The sequence below is a fragment of the Gorilla gorilla genome, chromosome 9 (genome assembly GCF_029281585.2).
Source record: "Gorilla gorilla gorilla isolate KB3781 chromosome 9, NHGRI_mGorGor1-v2.1_pri, whole genome shotgun sequence".
NCBI classification, from domain to species: Eukaryota; Metazoa; Chordata; class Mammalia; order Primates; family Hominidae; genus Gorilla; species Gorilla gorilla.
Genome location: NC_073233.2, coordinates 12,019,299 through 12,044,497, shown reverse-complemented (window position 1 = coordinate 12,044,497; position 25,199 = coordinate 12,019,299). Strand labels below are relative to the sequence as shown.

General features: G+C 38.9%; 1 protein-coding gene across 3 annotated transcripts; it reads right to left on the bottom strand.

Annotated features, from left to right (window-relative positions):
- Positions 1-696: 696 nt before the first annotated feature.
- TRIM22 (tripartite motif containing 22) lies at positions 697-23,419 on the bottom strand. Of its 3 annotated transcripts, none has more exons than XM_055355279.2 (9): positions 23,284-23,419; positions 21,260-21,386; positions 14,524-15,012; positions 13,835-13,930; positions 12,635-12,865; positions 4,946-4,968; positions 3,294-3,394; positions 2,964-2,990; positions 697-2,512 (listed from the first exon to the last, which is right to left on the bottom strand). In XM_055355279.2, the coding sequence occupies exons 3-9, from the start codon at positions 14,944-14,946 to the stop codon at positions 1,917-1,919; spliced, it is 1,497 nt and encodes a 498-aa protein (XP_055211254.2). In that variant the 5' UTR covers positions 14,947-15,012; positions 21,260-21,386; positions 23,284-23,419; the 3' UTR covers positions 697-1,916. The 3 variants fall into 3 exon arrangements, with proteins under 3 accessions (XP_055211254.2, XP_055211253.2, XP_018892630.4); XM_055355278.2 differs by lacking the exon at positions 23,284-23,419 and adding an exon at positions 21,455-21,573; XM_019037085.4 differs by lacking the exons at positions 21,260-21,386; positions 23,284-23,419 and adding an exon at positions 19,982-20,811.
- Positions 23,420-25,199: the final 1,780 nt, after the last annotated feature.

Here is a 25,199-nt window from a genome sequence, read left to right as displayed (position 1 = left end):
TTTCTGGTTGTATTTGTAAGGGTGTTTCTGAAAAAGATTAGCACCTGAATAGCTGGACTCAGTAATGTCTACCTCTCCAAAGCTTGCCCTCCCCCAGGTTGCTGGACATCATCTAATCCATAAAGGATCTGAGTAGGAGAAAGGGTTGAGGAAGAAGATATTTGCTTCTTTTCCTGCCGCAGTACTTGAGCTGAGATATGTCACCTCATCTTTTTCTGCCTTTGTACTGGCATTTATACCATCAGCTCCCTGGTTCTTAGGGCTTCAGAGACACACTGACTTATATCACCAGCTTTTGGGTCTCTGGTTTCCAAATGGCAGATAATGGGAAGTCTTAGCCTCCATAATCAAGTAAGCCAATTCCTTATAATAAATACATATCTCTTATTGTTCTGTTTCTCTGGAGAACCCCGACTAATACAATATATTTCTTTAAGAATGTTTTGTGTCTTTGCTATCCTAGGTAGTTCTACTACTCATCCTGTGTTTGAAAAAAGACTTAAAAAAAAAAAAAAGTACCTAGGATGGTAAATGCAGTGGTACACACAAGTGTTTCATTACGAGAAAAAGATCTGAACAGCATAAGGTCGTCTCTTATCAAGGACAGCTGAGCCTAGACATGACCTTCTTTACTGGACATATGGAAACTCATATTATCTGCAGCAAGATTTTGGAAACTGAAGAATGAGACTTCAGTAGAGCCAGCTATTGTTTTATTGAAGCAAAAAGAAAACAGAACAAAAACAAAAAATTGTTTCCCAAGACATTGAAATGGCTGACATTTTTTCAGTAATATTCAGAACAATATTTATTTTTATATTTAAAATTCATAGAAAAGTGCCTTACATTTAATAAAAGTTTGTTTCTCAAAGTGATCAGAGGAATTAGATACAGTCTTGAACACCAATATTAATTTGAGGAAAATACACCAAAATACATTAAGTAAATTATTTAAGATCATAGAGCTTGTAAGTGAAAAGATAAAATTTGACCTCAGAAACTCTGAGCATTAAAAATCCACTATTAGCAAATAAATTACTATGGACTTCTTGCTTTAATTTTGTGATGAATATGGGGTGTCACTGGTAAACCAACACATTCTGAAGGATACATTACTTAGTGATAGATTCTTATGTACTTTGCTAGATAACGTGGATATGAGTTGACAAGTTTCTCTTTCAGTCTTTTAAGGGGCAGAGGAAATGAGGAAGAAAAGAGATTACAAAGGAATTACAGCAATACTGTTCTTTCTATAGGAAGGATTAGATATGTTTCCTTTGCAAATATAAAAAAATAATAATCATGTTTACTACTAGTGAAACCAAGGTGTTAGGAAAATAATGTACAAGCATCTCTTGCAAGAAAGGGTAAGATTGTTATGAGTGAAATCGTGACTTCCTCAAATTTGTATGTTGGAGTTTTTATTCCCAATACCTCCAAATATTATCTTATTTGGAAATAAGGTCTTTGTAGAGAATATAATGTTAAAATGATTTCATTAAGGCATTAGCGGTGGGCCCTGAGCCAGTATGACTGGTGTCTTAATAAAAAGGGAAAACTTGGGCACAGAGATGTACATAAAGACAATGTGAAGAGTCATAGGGGCAAGATGCCTTCTACAAGCCAAGGAGAGAGGCATGGAACAGAGCTCTTCCTTGCAGACCTCAGAAAGAACCAACTCTGCTGGAATCTAGATTTGGGATTTCCAGCCCACAGTACGGCAATACAATTACAGTTTAAATCAGCAGTCTGTGATGCTTTGTTATGGAAGCCCTAGCAAATGAATACAAAGACATTCTAAGTAAAAGAAGGGGAAAGAAAGGAAGAGATGGTCTCAGTAGAGATGAACTCAGGTGCAGAATCTGAGTCTCAGCACAAGGGCTACTATGCAGAAGTGGGTAAAGGAATGAGAACACTTAGGAGCTCGGTGGGCACACAGTCATGGGGACTAGGCAGTTCCAAGGATTGAAATACGGATAAGCAGGTTGAGAAAAGCGACATCCAGAGAACTTGTAGATGAGTGCTCCGTGGTTTGTGACATTGAAAAATGAGACAATGCCTGCCTCATAGTCTAGGAAAACCCCAATACGACAGGGAGGCACAGCCATAAAGAGAGTCAAAACCTTGGGATCAGAAGAGAAGGAGTCCTCAAAAGCATTATATTCACATGTATTCTGTAATCCTATAACCCAGTAGCCATATTGAGGTCTATATTTGGAGTAAACTTTTGAATAATTTACACTTGGATCAAAAGCAAACCCAGAGCTCTTCCTTTTATTCAGACTACTTATTTTACTGTGTACGCCCAGGATCCAGGCAATCTTTCCAGACACATCTACTTCCCAGTAATATTTCCCCGAAGAGAAATATTGGCAGCCGAAGACACCAAAAGCAGAAAAATCACATGGATTTGAATTCTTAAATGTGCAGGTGTGTACAGTTTTTACTTGTCTCTGATCCACAGAAATAGCAACATTCGAAGTGGCACTGCCTGGATTCAGCATCACGTCCACTGTAGAAAAAATTACCAAGTCAAGTGAAGGATACGGGATAGGTGTGTCTTACAGCATTGAGAAGAGACATATTGAAAATGAAACTTGTGTCGATATCAAACGGAACTTGTGTTGATAGTCAGAGGTTAGTAGCACACTTAAGAAATACAGGGTGTAAGACTATAAAAATTAGCCAAGCGTGGTGGCACACGCCTGTAATCCCAGCTACTTGGGAGGCTGAGGCAGCAGAATCGCTTGAACCCAGGAGGCAGAGGTTGCAGTGAGCCGAGACCGCGCCATTGCACTCCAGCCTGGGCAACAATAGCAAAAATCTATCTTAAAAAAAAAAAAAAAAAAAGAACTACATGGTGTAAGCATGTTTGGGGAGGAACACATGAGACTCAGATTATGAGATCTAATAGTAACCACAATTCTGAAAGGAAGTGATTTGAAAACCCCATATCATCTTACCCCAGTAGTACTGGACATCTGTCAGCTCTGAAACGACAAAAGTTTCAGTGATGTTGTTAGAAGCAAATAAGTAAGTACTGACACCTGTCTCTTCTCCAGAGTAGGGAAAGGAAAGGGGGAATACTGGGATTCTATGCACTGGTGAATGAGAGGATGAATCAGACACCTGGTCATTCCCCCTAAGACAGGACCACATCTACAGCACAGGATTTTCCTCCTTCTCTGGCCCACCTCCTCTCCTATATCCTAACCTAAAAAAACCTCCTGCTTCCCTATTGAGCCCTGATACTAAGAAATCCACATTCACAGCCTTCCCCTGAATCCCCTTACCTTTAAGAACTTGCAGCATCCCACTCAGATCTGGTACTCGGAATACACTCTTTAGTTTCTTGGAAACAGATTTTGGCTTCTTCAATGTCCAGCTTTCACTCCTAGTGATAACAAAAATTGATAACCTTTACACCTTTGCCCTATTTCTCTCCATCCAAGATCACTGTCTCTTTCACCTTTCACCATACTTGCTGATGCACTTGGACCCTCTTCCCTGAGGACAGTAGAGGGGAGACGCCTAACACTGGAGCCCAGAGAAATGTGCTCATGTCTACCTGTCTGTGTGTAATCTTGGGAAGGTCTTCCCCTCTGTGTAATCTTGGGAAGGTCTTCACTTCAACGACGTTTGCTTTCTTACTTTTAAAATGCAATAATTAACCCCATGCTTTCTACCTCTTAAAAATGAATATAAAATTAGATAAAATAATAATGCTTTTGTTTGTTTGTTTGTTTGTTTGTTTGTTTGTTTTGAGATGGGGTCTCACTCTGTCATCCAGGCTGGAGTGTAGTGGCGCGACCTCGGCTCACTGCAACCTCTGCCTCCCAGGTTCAAGCCATTCTCCTGCCTCAGCCTCCCGAGTAGCTGGGATTACAGGTGCCTGCTACCACATCTGGCTAATTTTTTTGTACTTTTAGTAGAGACAGGGTTTCACCATGTTGGCCAGGCGGGTTTTGAACTTCTGACCTCAAGTGATCCGCCTGCCTCGGCTTCCCAAAGTGCTAGCATTGTAGGCGTGACCCACTGCACCCAGCCAATAATGCTTTTAAAAGATATTCAGTGCCTCCAAAAAACGTATTTAATATTTAGAAAAGTCATTGCCATCTCAGTGGGTCCACCAGGAAGAGGCCAGAGATGTGGGTTCCTAGACAGGTGGTCATTAAGGAGGCCATAGAATCTGTCTCCTGAGTTGTTGAGAGATATCAAAGTAGGATCCTATATTGAAGAGCTAAAGGGTTTCCAAAATCTGTTATCCCAATATGAGACCTAGAGAATAACATCTGAGGTTTCAAGTTATTTGGGGAAAGACAAATTACGATGACTAAATTAATTAATGGTCTGATTTTCATGTGTTTAAAAAAACTTCGATGTTGCCAAGTAGGTGGGCAACTTTAGACACAAGAATATTATTTTTTCCTACAAGACGGTAAAGTATGTGAGCAAGAAAAGGTTATGCTAGCACCAGGACCAAAGCCACTATTCCTCAAGACTTGAATCTATTTTTCTAGAAATCTAAAAAGCACCACCTAGAAAGTTATTGTTTATTTTATTCTCAGGGAGGAAAACAAACATAAAGGCGCTGTCTCTTGGAGTCTGGCATATAAAAAGGGCAGACCCTCACTGCAATAAGACAGGCATCTATGCAATATGGAAACAACAGAGACAGAGGTTTGAATAAATTGAGTGAAGTCATGGGGTTCTGATATTGCAAACTCTTATTCCTAAGGCCTCCGTCGACCCTAACTCTGTGATCTCCCAACACCAACATTTCTTACAATTGAAAACTTTAATCTGCGCCTAGCAATTTGGGACAATTTAATACACAAATTTCCCAGCCTTTTGATTTTTTAAGTTGTTCTGATTGAAGGAAGATATCTCTCAGGACTATAATTCTCTTCAGACAAATAAGACCACATCTCTCTTCCACATATACCTTTTCATGACGTCAATCACATCCTGGGGAAAAGATAGAAAACATGAGTCAAGATAGGGTTGCCAGATTTAGAACATAAAAGTGGCTAGTTCAATTAGAATTTGGGATAAACAATATATTTTTTGTTATATATATGACCCTTATAATATTTAAGATATTCTTATACTAAAAATATTACATTTCTTTTATCTGAAATTAAACTTTAACTGAGCATCCTGTATTTTGTCTAGCAATGCTCAAAAAAGTAATAGGCCCGCCCTCCTATCTTACAAAGTTTTATCCACCTTCCTCCCCACACTCTTACTATCCCTGGATATGGTGGGAATAAATAGATGGTCACAGACTGGGGACAAAGTGTGGAGATAAGATTCAGACTGACCACTGCAGAGGACTAAGATGAGGGTGTTAGGAAGATGCTTCAAGTATCTCAAGAAGGAATATATTTTAAAAAGAGGGAGGAGCTCTAATATTTTTATACATTTTTAATGAGATAACCTCATTAATTCATTGTGTTTTTATTTTATACATCAACAGACACAAAACAGCGAAATACGTTTGCCCTATATTTTTTCAGGCTTTAGGGATTTAATGATGAAAATTAATAATAAAAGTCCTTAAGAAGTGTACTGTTGCCGTGAGCAAAAGCAAGCAAGCATTTCAACTAAAAGTTTGTCTGGCCTCCATGTACTCACTGTATATGCTGACTAAACTCCACTGTAGGTGATCTCATCCATTTTTCAGTATGAAACAAGCCACAGGACCAAGTAACTGAGTAGGTCTTAAATGTAACTTACTATTTCCCAACTATTTACACCCCACTGTCCCGAATAGTGTCAATATCCACTTAGTCATCATCTTTGAAACTATAAAATTTTATCCTGGATTCTAATATTTTATTAACCTAGACTAGTTTACATTTTTAACTGTTTTTAGCTATCTTTTCTTTCTCACCATAACCATTATTTCCTTTATTTTTTTGAACAAGTATGTACCAATATATTTGGTCTCCCGCTGTCTGATCTGACCCCCTTTATACCAACAAAGAATTGACCTCCAGTTGACTTCACACCCTCAGAAATAGTTTCACTGCCTGTATTAGCTTTTTTGTTGTTGTAATATCTGACAAAACCAACTAAAACTGGTCTAAATTTTTAAAAAACAACTTCAAGGGGTCAAGTATAATTTTACTCATAGCTACATCTTTAAACTAAAATCTTGCCATCAGAATCTGGTTTTTCTTCTAAAAATTATATTTTATACCTATTATATTGACTTATTTTCAGATTAATTATGGCATCAGCTTGACTCTCCTGGTTTAAATTATTATCCCTGATATGACACCCATCAGAAAAGACAACTGCTCTTTTTACTCATGACAGTAAAATTCTAAGGCATGCAAACCATCGACTCCAATTGAGTCAAGTATATATCTTAAAATAATTACTGTAAAGTTGGTAAAAATATAAGAGTTGGATATAATGATGTGCCAGAACTGAGTAACATATACATGCCTAATGCTACTAATTTTGTCTACTTTAACCAACTACAGGGAATGAGACAGTGTAGGGATGGTTCCTCAAAAGTTATTATAAAGAAACAATCAAAAGGAATAGAGGTTAGACAGACAAACAAATATTGTCCTCTATGGTCCATTCCTCAGCTGTCTGCCACTTCTTCAGCCTTATTACCAAACTGTTTGCAAAAAATGGCACATTCCTCAGCTCTCTGCCACCTCTTCACCCTTATTACCAAACTGTTTGCAAAACATGGCACAATATAATACAATGGCTACAATAACATTAAAAATAGATAACTTATACCATATAACCACTATAACTAAAAATAAATCAAAGACCTAAAGATATAATACTCCTAGAAGAAAAGGGGAAAATTGCATGACATTGGATTTGGTAGTGATTTGTTGGCTATGATACAAAAAGTAAAGGCAATGTGAGAAAAAAATAAATAAACAGATCTTTACCAAAATGAAACTTTAAAAAAATCACTTTTAAGTTATGAAGAACACTATGAAGAGAGCGAAAAGGCAATCTACAGAATGGGAAAGCATATTTACAAATTATATGTCTGATAAGGTATTAATATCCAGAATCTATAAATGACTCCTAAAATTCAACAAGAAAATCAACATCCATTCAGATAAAACCTCTCAACAAACTGATAATAAAAGAGAACATCCTGAAAACTGATAAGAAACATGTATAAGTAATATACAACTAATAACATAATTAATAGTGAAAGTCTGAATTACTTCCTCCTAAAATCAAGAAAAAGACTAGCGTGTGTGGTTTCACCACTAAGGTCAACATTGTATTGGAAGTTTTATCAAGTGCAATAAAGAAAAAAAAAAGAAAGATAAAGAAGAAAAGAGTAAAAATAAAAAGAAATAAGACATCTAGCATGAAAGAGAAGTAAAACTGTATTTGGTTTGGTAGAATGATTTATTTTCCTTTGGGTATATACCCAGCAGGGAGATTGCTGGGTCTAACAGTAGCTCTGTTTTAAGTTCTTTTAGAAACCTCCAGACTGCTTTCTACAATGGCTGAAATAATTTAGATTTCTACCAACAGAGTACATGTTCCCATTACTCTGTAGCCTCACTAGCATCTGTTAATTTTTGACTTTATAATAATAGCCATTCTGACTGTTGTGAGATGGTATCTCGTTGTGGTTTTTATTTGCATTTCTCAGGTTATTAGCAATGATGAGCATTTTTTCATGTTTGTTGGCCACCTGTATGTCTTCTTTGGATAAATGTCTGTTCATGACTTTTGCCCATTTTTAATGGGGTTCTTTGTTTTCTTGCTTGTAGCAGACATGGAATCAACCCAGGTATCCATCAATAGTAGACTGGATAAACAAAATGTGGTACATATACACTATGGAATACTACATAGCCATAAAAAAAATAAAATTTCCGGGCACGGTGGCTCACGCCTGTAGTCTCAGCACTTTGGGAGGCTGAGGTGGGCGGATCACGAGGTCAGGAGATCGAGACTGTCCTGGCTAACAAGGTGAAACCCCGTCTCTACTAAAAATACAAAAAATTAGCTGGGCGTGGTTGCAGGCGCCTGTAGTCCCAGCTACTCGGGAGGATGCAGCAGGAGAATGGCCTGAACCCGGGAAGCAGAGCTTGCAGTGAGCCAAGATCGCGCCACTGCACTCCAGCCTGGGTGACAGAGCAAGACTCCATCTCAAAAAAAAAAAGAAAAAAAAAGAATAAAATTATGTCCTTTGCAACAACATGGATGCAGCTGGAGGCCATAATCCTAAGCAAATTAACACAGGAACTGAAAATCAAGCACTGCATGTTCTCCCTTATAGGTGGAAGCTAACTATTGAGCATACGTGGACATAAATATGGAAATAATAAACACTGCAGACTACACTAGGGGAGGGAGGAGGGTGTGTGAGTTGAAAAACTACTGATTGGGTAATATGCTCATTACCTGGGTGATGGGATCTGTATCCCAAACCTCAGCATCACACAATATTCCCATGTAACAAACCTGCACATATACTCCCTGTATCTAAAATAAAAGTTGCAGTTTTAAAATTAACTATATTTATTTACAGACAGCATGATTCAGTATGTAAATGATCTCAAAGAATATACACACACAAACACACAACTACTAAAACTAGTAAAAGTTCAGCATGTGGAATAAATATTAAAGTTTTGAAAGAATAACACCCATGACTCAAGAATTTTATATTCAGAAATTTTGTCCTGCAATAATGAAGGAAATACTTTGCCATAAATGTTAAAAGACATTATTCAGGGGGAAGAAGAGTATATGTCTGAAATTCAGATCTTCACAAAGAGAGAAAGAGCACTGAAAAAGAAGTAAAGGTAAAATCAAATATTTTGTTTTTCTGATTCTCAACTAATATATAAGATAATGGTTTAAAGTAATAATATCAACAATGTAGTGGGCGATTACAGCTTATGGATAAGTGAAATGAATGACAGCAACGTTACTCAAGATTGAGGATACTCTGCTCTAAGGTACCTGCACTACACGTGAAGGGGTATAGTGTTATTTGTAAGTAGACTTAGATTAGTTGTAAATGCATATTGCAAACTCCAGGGAAACCACTAAGCCTTTATATATATATATATGTATAGTGTTATTTATATTTTTAAAATATATTTTTATATATTTATAAAAAGTTTATATTTTTAAAATATTTTTATATTTCAAATATATATGTATGTTTGTTTTATATTTATATATATACCTTTAGGCATATTAGTTATATTATTATTAGTTATATTAGTTATATTATTAGGCATATTCGTTATATTTATATATACCTTTAGGCATATTAGTTATATATAACTATATATAATATATATTAGTTAAGTATACTAGTTATGTATATATATAATATATAACTAATATATACTAGTTATGTATATGTAATATATAACTAATATATATTAGTTATGTATATTATATATAACTAATATAGCTATATTTGTGATGTATATTAGTAATATATAACTAATAAGCTAAGAGAGGAAAGAAAATTGAATAATATAAAATAATCAATTGAATAATACAAAATAGTTAAAAGTAAAAGAGGGCAGAAAAAGAGAGGAAGGGAAAAAAAAGCAAAGAACAAGTACAGTGAATAGAAAACAGTCAAAAATGGTAGGCGTTTTAATTTTCTGGGGTTGCTGTAACAACGTAGCACAAACTGTATGGTTTTTAAACAACTGAGATTTAGTCTCTCACAGTTCTTGAGGCTAGGTTCAAAATCAGGATATTGGTAATGTTGGTCCCTACTGTAATCTGTTCCACACTTCCCTATTAACTTCTGGTGGTTGCTGGCACACTGATTTTGGGCTCTGAGCTTTCAGAACTATGAGACAATTTTTTTGTATGAGGTTTTAAGTTACAAAGTTTGTGACAATTTCTTACAGCAGCCACAGGAAATGATTACCACTACAGTTGTACCTGAACAGCACACTGTATATCAACTGATTTAAATGGCATTCATAGAATATTCCATCTAAGGCAAATATCTATTCTTCTCAAGCTCACATTGAAAATTAACCAAGCTATAACACATTCTATACCACAAAATACGCATTAACAAATGTAAACAATTGAACTCATACAAAATGTTTTCTTACACAACAATAGAATTTAACTAGTAATCAGTAACAGATAGCTGTAATACTCCAAAATATTAAGCAACACTTTAAAAATAGGCTTAGTGGGTTTTATTGGTAAACTGATGAATTCTACCAAAAGTTGGAGAAGGAAATTATCAAAATTCTCCCCAAATTTGTTTCAGAAAATGAAAGGAGATGGACTATTTTGTAACACATTCTATGAGGTCAGCATTACCCTAATCCAGAGCCAAGTAAAGACATTATGAGAAAGGAAAACCAGAAACCAGTATCTCTCATGAACACAGATGCAAAAATTCTCAACAGTACGTTAGTAAAACAAATCCAACAAAATATATATAAAAATTGTGCACCACAAGTAAGTGGGATTTATTCAAGGTATGCAAGCTGGTTCAATCTTTGAAAATTATTAATGTAATCTCCCATATCAATAAAGAAGAAAAATCATATGATTATATCAACTGAGGCAGAAAAGCTATTCGACAAAATTCACACCATTCATGATAAAAACTCTCAGCAAACTAGGAATAAAGAGGAAGTTTCTCGGCCGGGTGCATCTGAGGTCAGGAGTTCAAAACCAGCCTGCCCAACATGGCAAAACCCTGTCTCTACTAAAAATACAAAAATTAGCTGGATGTGTTGGTGGGCAGCCTGCAGTCCCAGCTGAGGCAGGAGAATCGCTTGAACCCGGGAGGCAGAGTTTGCAGTGAGCCGAGATCGTGCCACTGCACTCCAGTCTGGGTGACAGAACGAGACTGCGTCTCAAAAAAAAGAAAAAAAGAGGAAGTTTCTCAACTTCATTATAAATCTGACAAAAAAAAAAAAAAAAAAGACTCCTATAGCTAACATCATACTTACAAGTGAGAGACTGAGTACTTTCCCCCTAAGGTCAGAAAAAAGGAAAGGATATCCCCTCTCACCATCCCCACTGAACATTGTACTAGAAGTCCTAGCTAGTGTAATAAAACAAGCAAAGACAAATGAAAACTATACAAACTGCTGGCCGGGCGCGGTGGCTCACGCCTGTAATCCTAGCACTTCGGGAGGCCAAGGCGGGCAGATTGCCTGAGCTCAAGAGTTCGAGACCAGCCTGGGCAACACAGTGAATCCCTGTCTTTACTAAAATACAAAAAAAATGTAGCCAGGTGTGGCGGTGTGCGCTAGTCCTGGGAGGCTGAGGCAGGAGAATTATTTGAACCTGAGAGGTGAAGGTTGCAGTGAGGTGAGATCGTGCCACCACATTCTAGCCTGGGTAACAGTATGAGACTCCCTCTCCAAAAAAATACACCAAAAAAAAAAAAAAACATACAAACTGCAGAGTATGAAACAATTAACTTTATTCTCAGATGACATCATTCTCCGTGTAGAAAATGCCAAAGAATTGACATTAAAAAAAAAAACTCTTCTATGACTAATAAGTAATTATAGCAAGGTTGGAATATACAAGATTAAAATACTAAAGTCAGTTTCTTTTCTATGTGCCAGCAATGAAGAATTGAAATTTGAAATAAAAAAAAAATTACAATAGCACCAAAAGTAAAACAGAAAAAACTCTTAAAAAAGGTACAGAATCTACATGTGGAAATAATAAGCTTTTCAGCAGTGTTAGTTATTAGGAAAAAGCAAATCAAAACTGCATTGAGATACCATTACGTTCCCACTAGAAAGGCTGTAACTAAAAAAAAAAAAAGAAGGAAATAATCAAGTATTAACAAGGATGTGAAGAACCTAGAAACTTTTTATATTGCTTTTTATAAGGTTTTATATTGTTACTCATATAAAATGAGTAACAACTTTGGAAAATAGTACAACTTAAAAATTATACATAAACAACATACAACACTCTTAAAATCTACTCAAGATAAATGAAAACATGTTTGTATGAGGACATGTAAGTGAATGTTTACTGTAGCATTATTCATAATAGTCCCTAACTGGAAAATATTCATATAAGCCACCAATTGGTGAATACATAAACATAATATGATTTATTCAGATAATGGAATAGTATTAGCAATAAGAGCAAAATGCTGATACATACTGCAATATAAATAAACCTCAAAATATTATGCTAAGTTAAAGATGCCAGATGCAAAAGACTACATGTTTTATAATTCAATTCATATTGAAAGGTCCAGAGAAGCCAATTCTATACAGACAGAAAACAGATAGGCTGCCAGGAGGTGGAGGTAGAAACAGATATTGACTGCAAACAGGCATGAGAAATGTTTTTGATGTGATGGGAAAGTTCTAAAACTGATTTGCTCATGGTACAAAGAATCCTCTCCAAGCTCAAATTTTTACACTGCCTCTCATAAGTGAATAATAATGGGAATTTCCCTTGCCATTCATACACTTAATGATCTCTGTGACCCCTGAAATGATGGGCATAAAAGGGGTCTGCCGGGCCAAAGGAACCATTTAATGTCACCACACAGAAGAAAGCCTAGAGACTAGGAAGGGAAGGAAAATCAGCCTCTGTGTTTTTCCCCTAATCTCTTATGTAAGTGCTCCATCCCAAGTCTTACCTGCAGCATCTCTACAGACGATCCCCTCAACCTCCGCTGGAGATCTGAGATGAGCGTGCTGGCATCCTGCCTCTGCTGGACCAGCTGGTCTGTAGCTGCTGCCAGGTTATCCAGCACATTCACCTCACCTTCCTCCAGCTTTTGCAGCTCTCTCTGCTCCTCATTGTCCAAGATGACTCTCATTTCATTGAACCCTTTCAGAATCTTCTGTCTCTCTTTCTGGATATAATTCTTGGGAATGAAAAGAGAAAGAGGCAGTCAGTCTGGCTGGTTGAAGGCCTGCTTTGTATGAGCCTGGGAGCCAGGATAAGAACTGTTTTCCTCAGGGAGTTCTCAAAAGGAATAGGAGGCAAAAGCCAATACACAATTTCTGGTGAAGCCATGTTTTTCTACTTTTTAACCTGAGCTCCTCCCAAAGCAATACACTCAAGTCTGTTTTATTGAGGCCTAATCTGAGACAAAATGTGATGCCTGGGTGAGGCTTGGATTGTAGACACCTGTCCTGAACAACTTTGCCTTCTGTGTCTTAAATCCCTCTACCTGGCCGGGCACAGTGGCTCATGCCTGTAATCCCAGCACTTTGGGAGGCTGAGGTGGGCGGATCACAAGGTCAGGAGATTGAGACCATCCTGGCTAACATGATGAAACCCCATCTCTACTAAAAATACAAAAAATTAGCCGGGCATGGTGGCACATGCCTGTAGTCCCAGCTACTCGGGAGGCTGAGGCAGGAGAATCGTTTGAACCAGGGAGGCAGAGGTTGCAGTGAGCCAAGATCGCGCCACTACACTCCAGCCTGGATGACAGAGAGAGACTGTGTCTCAAAAAACAAACAAACAAACAAAAAAATCCCCCTACTCAAACCCCCTAAACAGGGAATCCTAGGTCTTTCCCCAGGGTGTTTACTGGAAGGATTGGAGCCTCAAACCTGATGACACAAATGGAACACAGGTTTCACAGGAAGTGTTTTCACAGATATTTCCCTCCATGCCTTCACTTCCAAATATAGTGTTGATTTATGATATGTCTGCTCTCCAGCCCCTAAACTCCAACAGGGAAGGAATTAAATGAGACCTAATCAAATGACTTCTATGCTTGTTAATTCTAGCACAGCAAAGAGGAAGGGGTCTCCTTGTGATAGAGCCCAGGGTCCTGCCCAGATTCCTGTCTAATTATCCCTTAGGAGGTGTCTCCTCCTGCCTTCCAGGCGGTTCTCTCTTGTCTGATGTCATCTTCCAGCTTCTCAGCCTCTTGATCCTCCTTTATCAGCCTCTGCAGGGCTACCTGCAGCTTTTCCTGTAAGAAAGAAATTATACCAGAGTAAAGTTATGAGCTTTCTCAGCACCTGAATAGAGGACAGCAAGGAAGAAATTGGATGGCTCTCAGAAGAAACTAGTTTACAGAAACAGTGAGGCTGGTGATTAGAACCTATGGCATGGGGGAAAATCTGAGGAGATGAATGTATTCTTTATTCCTGGATGGTGGAAGTCACCATCCTCTTATCAAGAGTAGCCTGATTCTTTTCCTAGAGAAAAAGCAGACCCTGCAGTAAGGAAAGACTTCCTTTCATTGCCACTCTTCCCACATCTAACCAGACGTGTTCCCAAAAACACTGTTCTTCTCGGAGGGGCAATGAAAGCTTATCTTACAAAGCAATTCTCCATTCATTCAACTTTTCCTTGCTAAAAATTTGTACTCTTTTTTAAATAAAAACAATGTGCAGCAGTGTCCTTCAGGCATCAGAAACTAAGCAAAGAGTATGGAAAGAGATCACAGGGCTCTCAGTTCTATGGTGACAAGGGGAATAAAGCAGGACAAAAAAACTGGAGATTTCACATGAGGTACCATCTTCTGCTCTCTGCTCTCTCTTCCTCTATCTTGGAGCCTACCTGACATTCCTTGACCACCTCGTTTATGCGGAATGTTTGGTGACCTTGGTGTTCCTGAGACAGTTCACAAACCCAGCAAATGACTTTTCCATCCTCCTTACAGAAGATCTGGAGTTTTTTTCCATGGTGCTCACAGACATCTCTCTTCTGCCCCTCCTGTGGGCTCATCTTGACCTCTTTGACTCTCTCAACTATGTTGGCCAGATGCCGATTAGGTCGGAGGTTCCCAGGCTGGAATCTGGTCTGACACACAGGACAGCTGCTTTCCCCTCTTGAGATGATCACTGACTCCTTGATCTTTGCAGTGATGCAGGCTTGGCAGAAGCTGTGGCCACAATCTAGGCTCAGAGGTTCTGTCAGGAGCTCCAGGCAGATGGGGCAGGTCACCTCCTTCTCTATGTCTACCTTTACTGAGAAATCCATTGCACTGCTCCCTTGGCTTCCTTCTGTCTTGACTCTTGAAGCTCTTGGTCACAAACTCCTGCAGTGCTGAGAATGTTGAAGGGGACAGGGTAAGAAAAGAAGGAATAGAAAGAATACTGCTTTTACAGAGATTTAGAACAGGACAAAACATTAATATTTAACAGAGAAAGGAGAAAAGAAAGGCATGAAGAATAAACCAATGACAGAATAAAATGGACTTTGTAGTAATTTCAAACACTTTATTCTTAATTTCTGTCTCAGGACAAATTTCACCCCATCAAGGCAATTATTGTTATTTTCTCTTCTACTGGAGAGGACAAACTGAGGCTCTTCTACCAAGAGCTTCGTGTAACCCATCATTTGTCCTGCCTTTTGTTCCCCAACCCAAAACACATTTTCCATGTTAAATGCACTAAACATACCCCTGCCCCTGGGCTTGCACACAGGCTTTTCTCTCTGAATGGCATGATTGTATCCCTAATATTTGCATGATTCACGAATATTTGCATATTTTTAAGCTATTGAATTGTATTTACATAGCATCAAACACTGTCATTTTTAAGTGTATCATGCGATAATTTCTAGTAAATTTGTGGAACTATATAACTATTACTGTAACCCAATTTAAAATTATTTTTATCACCTGAAAAAAAAAACCCCCTAATGCCATCACTCCTATTCTGATCCCAAGCTCCAGGCAACCACTATTAATATCCTTTGGGTTTTTAATCAATTGATAAAAATAGAATCATAATATATGTCTTTGGTGTCTGAATTATTTTACTTATACTGTTAAGGTTTATCTCCTCTGACTTTTTTCCCCATGTAAAAAATACCTCCTCAATTAAACTACCAAATCTATGGCTCCTCAAGGCTTTTGCACTTGCTCCTCTCTCTGCATAAAATGATCCTCCCCCTGATGTTAGCAAGACTCACTCTTACATTTAATTCAATCTCCTCTTAGATGTCCTCTTCTTAGAAGGACATACTATAATTTACTTATAGCAAAACCACCAGTACTGTCACTCACTGCACATTTAGCTTCTTATTTTTACTATGTAATATATAAGATTGTTCTTTAAATGTCTACTTCTTCCTCCTGAAAAGTAATCCATTCATAGACCTGGGACTTTTTTTGTTCACTGATATATCCTCTATACCTAGAAAAGTGAATCACATGCAGGAATAAAACGTTTAACGAATATATAAAGCCACAACTTCCTTATCCCTCCATAGATGATTAGACCTTTTAATCAGATTTTCATCTTTTCTTTCCATCAATTAGCAGTTTCCCAATAGCTGACCTTTGGGACCACAATTATGGTTTCCAGTGAAGAAGTGCTTACATCCTAACACATCTACCCATAGCAAGTCCTCCCATGACCTCACACTCCGTCCCCAAAGACATACACACACACCCACACACCACCGCCACCAACACCATAATAGGAAAATAATTTTATCATGAACAATTTTATAAGCAGTTACAATTTAGAAATCATTTTGACTTCTTTATTCTTCATACAAAACCCTTGAGAAATAAGAATACTCCCTTTCTTCAGGTGTGTCAATAGAATCAAGTGACTTACAAAGATCCCTCATTCTAATCTAATAGGTAGAGTAAGAGTGAATGTATTGTCCCCAAGGTCCTCCTTCAGAGTTCTCTCCACTGCAGCACAGATTTAAACAGACAACAAAGGTAAAGGCTACAAGAGCTATACTGATACCCAGTGCTATTGGGGGTATAAAAATGGAGAGATCCAGACCAGCTATGTAGTTCTGGGGCATGCTGTGGTTTTAAATGTTGAAATTTCACCTTGAATTGGACATATGGCAAGGATGGTGATAGGAACCTAAAGATGTATATATTTAGGGAAGAGGAAAAGAGGCTAAAATAGTTATAGGATCACACACATGACAGACTCAATATACATTTCAAAGAAACACCTGTTGGTCATGGGAGAAAAGTCTCAATCCATAAAGGAGGCCAAGTATATTAAGAATATGTAGCAGAGAGATAAAGTCTGTCCTGTTTCTCCCCAAATGATGTTGAAATCCTAATGTGTGAATGTGCTCTTATTTGAAACTAGTATATTTAAATACTATTTAGTTACCATGTGCTCATTAGGGTAGACCCTTATCCAACATGACTGTGTCCTTATCAAAAAGGGACATTTATACACAAGGAAAATGCCAGGGTGAAGAAGAAAGCAGAGATCAGGGTGATGCACCTATAAGCCAAGGAATGCTAAAGGTTTCCAGGAAACTATTAGAAGCTAGAAGAGAGGCATGGACCAGAGGCCTCCTTCATAGCCTTCAGAAGGAACCAGCCCTGTCAACACGTTTTATCTTGGATAACTAGCCTCCAGAATTGTAAGGCAATATATTTCTGCTATTTAAGCCAACCACTTTTGGTACTTTTTCTATGACAGCTCTAGAAAACTAATACAAGTGCTTATTTTTCTTGATTTATTCATTCTTTTTTTTGAGACGGAGTCTCACTCTGTCACCCAGGCTGGAGTGCAGTGGTGCGATCTCGGCTCCTTGCCAGCTCCGCCTCCCGGGTTCACGCCATTCTCCTGCCTCAGCCTCCAAGTAGCTGGGACTACAGGCGCCTGCCACCACACCCGGCTGATTTTTTTGTGTCTTTTTAGTAGAGACGGGGTTTCACTGTGTTAGCCAGGATGGTCTTGATCTCCGGACCTCACGATCTGCCCGCCTCGGCCTCCCAAAGTGCTGCGATTACTGGCGTGAGCCACCGCGCCCGGCCTATTCATTCTTTATTCTAACATTGAAGAAATGTAGCCCCATCGAAACCCTTCCGACCTAAGACAGGTAGACAGACAGACACATAAACAAAATGCATGCTCCCCTTTGAAGGTGGTGTGAATGTAGAAGTTTTTATGACACGGTGAAGGCTAACTAGGTCCATAGCTTCCTTGTTTCAGAATACTCTGATTACCTGCACAGAAGCTTTCTTTATCTGTACAATTTAAATCAAAAAAAAAAAAAAAAAAAGATGGCCAGGGGCTGTGGCTCAAGCCTGTAATCCCAGCACTTTGGGGGGCCGAGGCGGGCAGATTACCTGAGGTCAGGAGTTTGAGGCCAGCCTGGCCACTATGGTGAGACCCCGTATCTACTAAAAAAATATATATATATATACAAACATTAGCCAGGTGTGACAGCAGTTGCTTGTAGTCCCCACTACTCCGGAGGCTGAGGCAGGAGAATCACTTGAACCCAGGAGGCGGAGGTTGCAGTGAGCTGAGATCACACCACTGCACTCCAGCCTGGCGACAGAGCAAGACTCCGTCAAAAAAAAAAAAAAGATTAAATTAAATTAGTGTGGCTACACAATAAGGAGAAAAATTATAAGGGGTTTAGCCACCAATATCTTTTTTTTTTTTTTTTTTTTTTGAGACAAGGTCTCACTGCGTTGCCCAGGCTGGTCTCAAACTCCTGAACTCAAGCAGTCCTCCAGTCTTGGCTTCCCAAAGTGCTGGGATTTTTGGCTAGGCATTGGCACAAGCCACCAGGTGCCTGGCCTAGCCAACATCTTTTAAATTTCCCCTGTTCCTTGGGTCAGGAACTACCAATGGAGAAAATAGGTCCTGTTCTTGGCATGCAGAAACCTGGAGAACTCAGAAACATCGTTACCACTTCTTATTTGTCTAAACTCAGAGTTCCTTTTTCAATGACCCACTAAAATGTCCAGGGTTTAGTTTTCCCCAGAGTAATGACCCTTTTTCCAAGAGTTCTAACTCTCTGGTCAATATGTTTCAGATAAGTCATTTTGTAACAGAGGACAAATTTCATAAAGCTACCCCAGTGTCATCTCTTTCTCTCACAGTTAGTTCATCAGTTCTTAAATCCATCATTTTATTGAAGACTGCTCAAAATCATTTTCTCACAGTGAGACCTAATGTGAAATCTATTTAAAGTTGCAAAGCCCTTGACAAGAGCACTACAGATACCACATCCTATTGCAGCCCTTTTAGTTTGTTGCTTTTGTTTTATTGGTTTTACATTTATCCTCTAGTAACTGCTACCTTTTTGCTACATTAAAACTGCTGGTTTACTTCCTTTTTTTGACTGCGTGTTTACTTCCTTTTCCCTAGTCCAGAGCATAATCTCTTACTGGTATTTAATGTTGATTATATATCGAATAGATAGTTTTTTTGTTTTTGTTTTTGTTTTTTTACTATACCTGTATGCTTTTGTTTTGTGAATTTAGTCAAAAATATTTTTCAAAAATTAAAAGTACAGTTTTATTTATTGGGTCCTGTACTAGACTTGACAATTAATAAATACTAGATATGGACCTTGACAAGATGTACGGCACAGACACATAAGGAGACAGTTACCTGGACCTCTGAAAAGTGAAACAAAGAAAAGGACACATCAGAATATGGGTGACATAGGCATCAAGGTACAAAATGCTCAGAGATAAGATCAAGATAAGACTCAGGAGAAATTACCAACTCCTTGCCTTAACTCTGTGCAAGGGAAAATTGAGTAGGGAGTTGAGGTAACTCATGATGAAATGTGTACCTAGAATAATAGCAACTTCTAAAACAGGAGTGGATACCAGAGGTTCATTGGGTGCTACAGAAGTTGAGGGAGGAGACCACCTCTCATATTGTCTTATGCCCAATTTCTGCCTCCGAAGAAAGAAAGAAGTAAAAACTAAAAGGCAGAAATGAAATCCACAAGCAGACAGCCCGGGGCCACACCCTGGACCTGGTAGTTAAAGATGGACCCCTGACCTAATCGGTTTGTTATCTATAGATTCCAGACACTGTATAGAAAAGCACTGTGAAAATCCCTACTCTGTTTTGTTCCGATCTAATTGCCGGTGTATGCAGCCCCCAGTCACGTACCCCCTGCTTGCTCAATCGATCACGACCCTCTCACGCGGACCCCCTTAGAGTTGTGAGCCCTTAAAAGGGACAGGAATTGCTCACTCGAGGAGCTCGGCTCTTGAGACAGGAGTCTTGCCGATGCCCCTGGCTGAATAAACCCCTTCCTTCTTTACCTTGGTGTCTGAGGAGTTTTTTCTGTGGCTCGTCCTGCTGCAAAGGAAGAGTAAGCTGTGGGTACTCAGAAGAACAAGTTCCCTGTGACTGGACCTTCAGAGACAAGAGACCAAAGTGGAGCTGCAGAGATGAGCAGCAGTCTGCCCGTCCTGCGGCCTCTCTCCTCGGACTAACCAGAGGGCTGCTAATTTATCAGGAAAGCTATGGACAGCATCCAAAAAGTTACCAGAAGGCAAGTAAAAGGATACGCTTCAAAAGGGCCTTACTTCTGAAGAGTGAGTACCTAAGACTCCTTCGCCTCATACCCAGATCCAGATAAGGGCTTTCATCCCTGCTGAACCTCATCATGAGGTTGCTTTATGAAAAGTGAAAATAAAGCTTCATTGCACAGGCTTCTTCAGGAGAAAGTAGGAAGGAATTTGCTGCCTCTGAATAAAAGAATATTCTGATCCACGTTGGCAAAATGGAAAAATCAAAATGACAGAATAGGAATGTGGGGTATGATAAGGTTTCTCTTCAAATAGCCTGATCAGTCCTTTATTCTTTAATTCACACTGCCCCCCTCGCCACTTCACTTTTCTTCTCTTTTCTTTCCTTTCTGCTTTTGCTACGTGCCCAGACATGTGACAGTACCAGGCGTTATCAGTACCAACTCACATTCCTTTCCTTATTTTGGAAGAAGATTAGTTCTCTAGCTCATCACACCCACCCCTTCCCCATCTCTCTCTCTCCCTCACGTGCCCACCTTATCTAAAGAAAGTTAAAATGTTTAGCCAACTGAGTCTAGTTTAGATTGTGTGGCCAACTCCAGCCAATGGGGAAAGGGCACAGGGGTAGGATTTGCGTCAGGAATAAAAACTTCCTTCCTCCGTTGTTCTAGTGCGCTCTCATGGTGACTGGCAAAGAAGAAACACCCCTCTGCACAGAAATAAAATTGCTTTGCTGAGAAATCCTTTGTTTGAGTGCTCATCTCCCTTAAGATTCTGAGCTTTATTTCCAACAAGGAAGGTGATGGAGGTACCTAGATTGAAGAAATGAATGGTCCCTCTAGGAAACAAGCAAGGCTTTTTGCTTTTGCAAACCTCTCTTCTTTAAAGGTTAACCCTCTCCCAGACTCAGTGCTTTCTTCCTCTGCCATCTCAGCAGACAGTTCACAAGCTGCCTCTTTTTGTTTATGCAGAGCAGCTTCAGAACTACAAATTAAACTCACCCAGACACAATCAATCTATTCTTCTCAAAGCCTCCCATTCTATGCTCCCACAAATTGCTCCACTCACCTTCAGTCCAAAGCAGAGGAGTCTTGAATCAGGGGAGAAGAGTGAAGGCAGGGCAGGAGCCGGTGTAAACCAGATTCACTCACCAAGCCAGAGGGCTGGTCTCCACAAATGAGTTTCCCCACAGGAGCTGAGTGAGAAACGAAAGTTAAGTTCTCAGAAGTGAAAGAAAACAAAGGAAGCTGAACAAGAACTTACATAACAATAAACCCTGGGGAATAGTAATGCTACATTATGTTCTAGCATCTGCTGTACTGGCAAGGCACTCAGTCACTACTTCCTTATTCTTAGTGTGGTTTACTCAAGCAAGAATATTTGAATAAAAAGAATGTGAATTACAGTTATACAGCTTGCCTGAATACTTAGAATTCCAATGCAGTCCTATAATTATTAGTCGAATTTATCTTATATTTAAGACCTAAGCAAGGAAAATAAAGATCCAGAGACTTGGGACCTAGCTTCTTGAAATGCAGTCTGACGAGGAAGATACTGTTATAAAGCTCTACAAATTTGGGCTGACAAGATGAGTATTAGCAGCTGACATTGTGAATGGTAAAAATAAAATTATTTTTATAAATAAAAGGATTTTTAGTGTGAGCCCATTGAAAAAAATGTTCTCAAAATGTCATTAAATCTTAAGAGTCCATCAATTAATTATCACTTCCTGCTCCTAATCCAGACAGACCAGATGAGGATGGATTCCAGAGAAGAATAGAGGTAAAACTGTGTCAGTGTCATGTTACCCAGCCACTGAGGCAGGTGAGAACATGGAAGTTAACAGATGATGCTGTTTAATTATAATCATTCATTGAGTTACTCTCATGCCTTCGTAATTTTTCCATTTTTCCCTGCTTCTCTAAGAAAAGTTTGGTCATTTTTACACAATCAATTAAAAAGTAGCACTGAAACATGTTATACGTCATGCACATACTTCTGTACCCTGTTGTCTATCGTATTCTTGTTTAACTGCATGTGCCAGATAATGCCATCAAAAACTGATGGAGGCCCGTGGTGTCTCATGCCTGTGATCCCAGCACTCTGGGAGGCCCAGGTGGGTGGATCACTTGAGTCCAGGACTTCAACACCAGCCTGGGCAACATGGTGAAATCCCATCTGTAAGAAAAATTAAAAAAAAAAAAATAGCTGGGTGTGGTGATGTGCACCTGTAGTCCCAGCCACTCAGGAAACTGAGATGGGAGGATGGCTTGACCCCAGGAGGTGGAGGTTGCATTGAGCCAAGATTGCGTCATTGCACCATAGCACTGCAGCCTGGGTGACATAGTAAGACCCTGTCTCTACAAAAAACAAACAAACACCACACAACACACACACACCCAAAAAAAAAGAAAAAAAAAGTCAACTCATGGAGCTTCCATAACATGGATCCCTGACTGACACTATGGAGCATGGCCATCTTCATACTTTAATCAATGATACACATGTAGGATGACTGAGAAATCAATGTTTATTATTTCAATAATAGATATTTTGGTATTATTTGTTGCTCACAGAATAATAAGCTAATCCTGGCTATAAATTCTTTCCTACTCACTTATATCTATGAGGACCTTATTCAATCAGTTGAAAGCCAGAATAGAAGAAAAAACTGACTTCTCCCTGAGAAGAGGGAATATTACCAGCAGGCAAACTTCAGGCGTGAGCTATAACATTGACTCCTTCTTGGATCCAGAGCCTCTTGGCCTACCTTGCAGACTTTGGACTTGCCAGTCTCCAAAATCACCTGAGACATTTCTCAAGTTTCTTTCCAAATAAATTCATAGTTTAGTGGTTCTATTGCTATGATGAACCTTGACTAAGACAGGCGTGAAATTTTCTTATTTCTTCTTGCAGATAAATAAGCAAGAGATGTAATTTTAGGTATATTCCATGTTTGAATAGAATATTTTGTTGACATTTGTAGGGGAGTGAGCGCTCAGTGAGTGAATGTGTTTTTTTTGGAGTGCACAGAGTGGAGTCCGAGTGTCAACCACAATAGACAAAGTGAATGAACTCATTTATCCAGAGACCTGTTCTCTGTCCATTATTTCTTCCCTTCTCAGCACTTCCATAGATCTCATAGCCATCCTTTTATTCTCGTCTGGCTTTGAACATCTGGAGTGAACTTTCATCCTGGTCTGATTTATCTCATGAAGTATTAATTGCAGCTGAGAGAAAACAGTAGGAATATTAGGTCCTGACAAGATACCAGAAAACCTGGGCCAATAGAAAACCTGAATGCACCACACACAATTTATCACCAGAGTTGAGCATGTTGGCAGGCTCCATATTCTAACCTATGTTCTAAATTGTAGAAAAAATATATTATTGTTGGAGCTGTGTGTTTTCTCTGTAAACCTTATATATCCTGCTTTCCTGCTTGAAGAGGAATCAAATGAAATATCTCTACCTTTGGGTCCATGGATATTTAACATTTTTCTCTTCAAGAAAAAGAGCAAAATAAGAGTAAATATGGTTAGAGTCTGAATAATACTTAGGAAGAAAACAGAGAGGATATTTTAAAAAATCGTTTAAAATTTGTTTAAAAATTTACATAATTATTACTTTTTTTTTTTTTTTTTTTTTTTGAGACCGAGTCTCACTCTATTGCCCAGGCTGGAGTGCAGTGGCGTGATCTCGGCTCACTTCAACCTCCACCTCCCGGGTTCACGCAATTCTCCTTCCTCACCCTCCTGAGTAGCTGGGATTACAGGCATCTGCCATTACACCTGGCTAATTTTTGTATTTTTCGTAGAGATGAGGTTTCACCATGTTGGTCAGGCTGGTCTCAAATTCCTGACCTCAAGTGATCCACCCACCTTGGTCTCCCGAAGTGCGAGGATTACAGGTGTGAGCCACTGCAAATGTAATCATTACATAATTATTACTAATGCCACATAATTATTACTAATTAACAATTAGTAATATTAATTATAATTGTAACTATTAACAATTGTAATTATTAATAATACTAATTATTATAATTATTACTGCCACATAATTATTACTAATGCCAGAAGAATATTTGAATTAAACTAGGTGACACAGCAGTTATCTTTACAGCAAGAATAGAACAGAAATGTGACATCAAGATATTCAATTAAAATTAGATTAATAGCTATATATCTTCATATCTACTTAAATATTACTCCTTATATACACCATATTCTAGTAAATCTGAGACAATAAAGAACAAAACGCAAAAGCCCCCTACCTGATTTCATGAAACTGAAAGCTGCAGGGGTACAGTGTGGAGGGGGTATGAGGTTACTGATGATGGAATTAAGTGATAACAGGCTGCCCACTGCAGTGCTCCCCATTGCCTTCTCCTCAGGCATTTTCATTTTCAAACTAAATACTCCTCTCTACCAATGATCCTAGTTCCAGTGTGGACTTCCTGAGATGTTCCAGTAAGGGAAAGCTTAGAAGGGAGGCTATGGTACATGGACCACAGTTCTGCCTTTTGGACCGGTTTTGCATAGTAACCAGAAGAGAAGAGAGAGGAAGGCCTGGCCCTGCTCAGGGATGCAATAGATACTTTGGAAAAGACAACAGCGGGAAGTTGGAGAGTTCTTTCTTTGAAAGTGAATAGTTGAAAGAAATAATGTGGTATTTCTTTATCGCTCTCCAGATAAACTTCTTTTTTTTTTTTTTTTTTTGAGACGGAGTCTCACTCTGTCGCCCAGGCTGGAGTGCAGTGGCGCGATCTCTGCTCACTGCAAGCTCCACCTCCCGGGTTCACGCCATTTTGCTGCCTCAGCCTCCGGAATAGCTGGGACCACAGGCACCCGCCACCATGCCCGGCTAATTTTTTATTTTATTTTATTTTATTAGAGATGGGTTTTCACCGTGTTAGCCAGGATGGTCTCGATCTCCTGACGTTGTGATCCTCCCGCCTCAGCCTCCCAAAGTGCTGGGATTACAGGCGTGAGCCACCGCGCCCGGC

What these genes read in the sequence shown, in the direction of transcription:
- TRIM22 (XM_055355279.2), bottom strand. Translation starts at nt 14,946, where the DNA reads ATGGATTTCTCAGTAAAGGTAGACATAGAGAAGGAGGTGACCTGCCCC. An exon ending in AGGTGGTCAAGGAATGTCAG is followed by an intron (nt 13,931 to 14,523) that starts GTAGGCTCCAAG and finishes TCTTTCTTACAG; the next exon opens with GAAAAGCTGCAGGTAGCCCT. An exon ending in GATGCTGCAAGTTCTTAAAG is followed by an intron (nt 2,991 to 3,293) that starts GTAAGGGGATTC and finishes TTGTCGTTTCAG; the next exon opens with AGCTGACAGATGTCCAGTAC.